The sequence below is a fragment of the Pseudozyma flocculosa genome (genome assembly GCF_000417875.1).
Source record: "Pseudozyma flocculosa PF-1 unplaced genomic scaffold scaffold00006, whole genome shotgun sequence".
Classification (NCBI taxonomy): domain Eukaryota; kingdom Fungi; phylum Basidiomycota; class Ustilaginomycetes; order Ustilaginales; family Ustilaginaceae; genus Pseudozyma; species Pseudozyma flocculosa.
The window spans coordinates 166,937-172,166 of record NW_006920874.1 but is presented as its reverse complement, the minus strand read 5'-3'; the positions used below and the strand labels follow the sequence as shown (position 1 = coordinate 172,166).

Genomic DNA, 5,230 nt, shown 5'->3' with positions numbered 1-5,230 from the left:
TTTGGGCAGGACCTCGTTTCGGAATGCTCCCGATAGCGAGACCTCGTTTCGGATTGCGTAGGGGTCGAGGGGGGAGGGGGGGGGGGTAGGGGTTTATTTTGGCAGACCTCTTTCGGAATGCGATGGTGGGGAAAGGGAAGAAGGAATGGACGGGGAGGGGGGACCTTTTTTATCCTTTCTGAACGGGTCCAGCTGGCCCGGAGATAGGGGCCCCCAGGGGCGCACAGAGAAAAATTACGTGCATGAGAAAAGGGTCAGTGCCGCCTAAAGTCCGGAAGAGAAACTACGTGCACAGGGTCAACGGGTCGACGGGTCGACGGCGTCTACGGCGTCGACCCTAATTCAAAACCTTTTTGCAAACGCGCCGCAGATGGCCACAGGGTCGACGGGTCGACGGCGTCGACGGCGTCGACCCAAATTCAGACGGCGTCGACCCGAATTCAGAACCTTTTAGCAAACGCGCCTCGGTCCAGTCGCGGCGCGTTTCCCCACCGATCCGAACGCGGATGGGTGCACGGAAGTGTTGTTCTCTGCCAGCCCCCCCCGCGCCGGCTGCCCACCGGCCCGGCGAAGGCTAGCCGCTGCAGGTCCCGGACCGAAGAAAAGGTTTGCGGTGCTCTTCAATCCGCATCGAGGCCAGCTAGAGTTCGGACTCGCCCTCCCTGTGGGTTTGACTGCCCGTGCACGAGCCTGGTAGGGCTCAAGGCGGTTCCGAGGCCTCGCTGCTGGCGGTACGAGGCGACTTTGGCTGCTGCCGCGGCCCGAGGTCTGCCACCAGCAAAACGCCATGGCGGCGGCCACGCGACGGGCCTGCAAGGCACCGAGCAGAGGGTGCATGTACGCGTTGAGCCTTTGGAAAGGGTTCGCGTCCAATCCGAAAAGGGACGCGCCGCCGCCCTCGACTTTTGCTGCCTCGGCGGCCGCCATCCACACTCGGTCCCAGGTCCGCCACACCCACCGCGGCCTGCTTTCTGCAGTACCATCGAGTGCGCCCTCGTCCGCTCTCTGTTCAACGACCGTGTTGGCAGGTCCGGCCGAGGCGGCGTGAGCATGTACAGCGAGCACGAGTCGAGCCACGCCCACATACTCGGGACGGCCACGCCGATGCTGAGGAGGGTGCCCGAGACATCCGCTGCCAGCGGTGCGGTGCCAATACAATCTCGGGCTACTGCCGCTGCCCGAGATTGAAGTGGAATCCAACGAGGCTCGCTGCCAGCGATCCTCATTGGATTGCCCAGGGCTGCTGCCAGCTGCCCTGGGCGGGGAGGGGAAAGTCTGCTGCCGCTGACTTGGGATTTATTTTGCTAGGGTCGATGCCGCTCGTTATCCTAGTGGGGGGCCGCTGCCGCTTGCCCTGGGGGAGAAGAAGGAAGGAGGGAAAGGAGGGAAGGGTAGGACTATATACCCTGTCATCTGGTTCATGGGCCCGGTCGCTCGGCTTACCTCCGTTTGGAAACTACGTGCACGCCTGGCTGATCCGCGCTCGAGCCGGCAGGGTGGCTGTGCTTATGTCCTTTAATTACGTGCATCCGCTTCTAATCCGCACTCGAGCTGGCAGGGCGGCGGTGCTCATGTCCGTTAATTACGTGCATCCGTCTCTGATCTGCGCTCGACCCGGCGAGCGAGCACGGAGATACCGAGATCACTTGGTGGTGCACGTAGTTTTTCTCATCGGTCTGCCCCTATTCCGGGGTTAAGCTGCGCCGAAACGCAATTTCACTCTGCTCCGGGGGCAGGCAGGGCCGCCGCGCAGAGGGTCCAGGCACCTCAGCAGTGCTCCTCCAGCAACCACCCGAGCCAGCGCGAGCCGCCGAGGCACTTCACCAGTAGTGTTTCCCAGCTTCGGCGCCCGCCTGGCGGCGCCCCCGGCCCCCAGCCAAATCGAAGGGCGCAAAGGTATATAGACCTACCCTTCGTCCCTTTTGCTTCTTCCCTTCTCTCCCCTCAGACAGCCGCCTGCGAGCGAGCACACAAAATAAACCCCCCCCCCCCCCGTGGCTGGATCGCCCCAGTGGCTGGATCCGCCGCCGAAGTGGGCTGGCGACCACTCTAAAGAACTGGCCTAAAATAATCCCCAAGTGGCTCGGCGCGCCACTCTAAAAGAACCCGGCCTGAAATAAGTCCCGCGAGTGAGCGAGTGAGTGTGAGGCGGACGAGCGGGTAGATGTTGGTGCACCCTGCCCCGACGACCCTCCACCGCGCGACGCGACTCGCACTCACCCGTCCTGGCTCGGCCTCGCCCGCGGCCGAGGCCTTCCTGCTCTCGTCCCTCCCGATCCCGGATGTGCACAGCCAGCTCGCCGGGCCACCGCTCAGGACGATACCAAGACGGGCAAAGCACGGGAACGCCACCAGACCAGTACCGCTCAGACTTTGCAGGCTCGTGGGGGACACTGAGGGATAGTGGGCTCGCCGAACATGCAAGTTGACCGCCATCTGCCGCCATCCTCGAGAATGGCCAGGCCGTCTCGGTGGCCTGCGACCAGCGAGGTGTGCGTCCGCGCTCGGGCACCCTACAGGGACGGGCGGGCACCCTGCTTGCCCAGTACGCTAGGGTCCGACGCGGCGTGTACCCGCCCCTGCTGCAGGCCCACGTGCGTGTCGCGTGGCCCTCGCTCCATGGCCGGGCCCGGGAGGGAAATGCAGCGGCAGCCGCCACGAGCACATAGAAACGCGTCGCTGGCGGCAGACCTTTGAAAGTGGCAATACAACGTCGGGTCGCGATAAGAGCCTCGGAATGCAATTGCCCGCCTGGCAATAATTACAATTTGCAGGCGCGTTGCCCGTTTGCTGCTGGCGCGTCGACGTCGGCCTGCCCCCCAGCCTCCCCCCCATGAACCAGTTCGAAAGGGATATAATCCTACCCTTCCCTCGTTTCCCCCCTTCCTTCCCTTCTTCCTCCTCCCTGGGGCAAGCGGCAGCGGCCCCCCTCCTAGGATAACGAGCGGCATCGACCCTAGCACAAAATAAATCCCAAAAGTCAGCGGCAGCAGACTTTCCCCTCCCCGCCCAGGGCAGCTGGCAGCAGCCCTGGGAAACCCCGCCCTCGGCAGCTGGCAGCAGCCCTGGGCAATCAACCCCTCACCCTCCCCGTCTCGGGCCGTTGGCAACGGCACAGACACCCGTCGGTAACGGCACAGACACTCGTCGTTTCCAGTCCATCTCTTTGCCAGCCGGGTAGTCTCTGCGCTGCTGGCTGCTGGTCGCCGGTACGACCGAGGAAGTTGCAGAGCGCAGAGCGAAGCAGAGCGAAGTAGAGCGAAGCAGAGCGAAGCAGAGCGAAGCAGAGCGAAGCAGAGCGAAGCAGAGCGAAGCAGAGCGAAGCAGAGCGAAGCAGAGCGAAGCAGAGCGAAGCAGAGCGAAGCAGAGCGAAGCAGAGCGAAGCAGAGACCCTGTAGGCAGGTGGCTGAAGACGGCGAGGCGGCTTCGCTCTGCCTGGCCTGGTCCGGGTCGACCCATCCGCGCGTCGCGTGGTTCCAGCTGGCCTTGAAACGGATGGACCGGAATCGCGTGGCCTCGACGCGCCCGCGCCAGCAAACGCGTCCTCGACTCGCGTCTTTGCCTACGCAGAGGAAAAGCAAGGCCGAGAGGACAGCCGCAGGGCCGGCCGATCGCGGGCAGGAAGGCATCACTGCGGCGGCCGGCACGGGTCGAGAGACGAGTGGAAGCGTCTCTTCGACATGCAAGACTGCACCTCCAAGCACCCCGATGCAGCCACCGCAGTTCTGCTGACAAGGCGGAAGGTACCTCCTTTCGGCTGTCATGTTGCCCACGATGCGAGAGAGCCATCTCAGCCACGCAGACGGTCTCGGAGGAGGGAACACAAGGTGGAGAGACGAGGGACAGAGCAACATGGGGCTGGACGGGCTGAAGCGGCCCGTTGCCTGCCGTGCTCAAACGCACTGAGGCGGTACAAGCCGGCGAGCAGCATCGGCTTGCTGCCTGCGCGTCGACGCCTGTTCGCCCATCTGGAGGGCATCGATCTCTCGTCTGCACGCGGCAACGCTAGCACCCCCCCGGCCTCTACCCAAACGCACAGTCAGGCAAGACTACGAGATCGGGACCGGTCTCAACGAAGAGCGCGGATGCATTGCAAGCCCAGTCGAGGATGGCCACGGTAGATGACGGTGTTGAGCCATACATCAGGCCGACCCATCCTCACATCCCCGGTCTTTCGCCCGTCTCAGTGAGTCGGCATCGGAACAGAGAAGGTGGCCCATTGGGCAGAACGAAGACAGCCGCAGTGGCCGGACACTGCAGGAGGCTTCGGTTGAGCCACGACGCAAGCGACCGATCGTTGCCTGAGCAGCGAAGAGAGGCCAACGGCGATGGCACTACTAGTATGATGCCGACGATGTGCACGAGGCAATCTCTACGAGAAGTGGAAGTTGGCGTTGTAGTTCTGGAACTGGAAGTTGTTGCCAACTGCAGCGAGCGCACGAGGCAAACGGGAGCGAGAGAGGCGGATCGAGATCGGACGTGTCAGATGCGTTCAGATGCCAGGGAGGATGGAGGCCAGACGGGATACGACAGCGCAGCGCACAGTGGCCGGCCGCGACTCACCCACAACGCCCCAGGAGGTGCCGCCTCCTGCGCCCTTGATCACGTCAAAGATGGTCGCTCCGCGGGGGTCGGGCGTTGGAGAATAGTAGGTGGCGTGGCCGACGTTGGCGTAGGTGCAGTACTTGTGCCTGCCATCGACGTCGACAAAGTTGGCGCTGTTGAAGACGCAGCCGTGGCCCGTACAGTCGGTCGTGAAGCGGCACGGGGGCGCTCCGTTGGTGCACCACACGTTGGCGGAGTCGTGACCGGCATTGTTGATGGCGAGGTGGAAGCGCTGTGTGGCGCACAGCATCACCTGGTTCTGCTGGTAGTCGATGCTCAGGATGCCGGCACCATTCGAGATGGGAGTCCAGGCGTGGGGGCCCTGCGCTTGCGCATGGGTTGCCTGGCCCGCGAGCAGAGCCAGTGCAAGCGCAGGCACGAGGCGGACAAAAGTCGAGGGGGTCATTGTGTGCGGGGGATGCTGGGCAAGAGGTAAGAGCAGAGAGGGTGAGTACTATTGGTGAGACGGGTAGAGGGGTAGAGACGTCTCGAAGGGGGCCTTGTCTTATAGGACATGGCAGGCCTGGCCGCGAGATTGCGATCGAAGGCCGAGGTGGGGGTGCTGCGCTTGTCCCCGAGGGCGTGGCTCATCGGAAGCGCTGAAGTGGGTCGGCGTCGGACCCGA

The 5,230-nt window shown here is 63.7% G+C and overlaps 1 protein-coding gene across 1 annotated transcript; it reads right to left on the bottom strand.

Annotated features, from left to right (window-relative positions):
* Window positions 1–4,372: 4,372 nt before the first annotated feature.
* Window positions 4,373–5,011, bottom strand: PFL1_02190 (uncharacterized protein; the record flags this gene model as incomplete). Its single annotated transcript, XM_007879703.1, has 2 exons — window positions 4,373–4,425; window positions 4,564–5,011. The coding sequence occupies 2 exons, from the start codon at window positions 5,009–5,011 to the stop codon at window positions 4,373–4,375; spliced, it is 501 nt and encodes a 166-aa protein (XP_007877894.1).
* Between the last annotated feature and the right edge of the window lie 219 nt (window positions 5,012–5,230).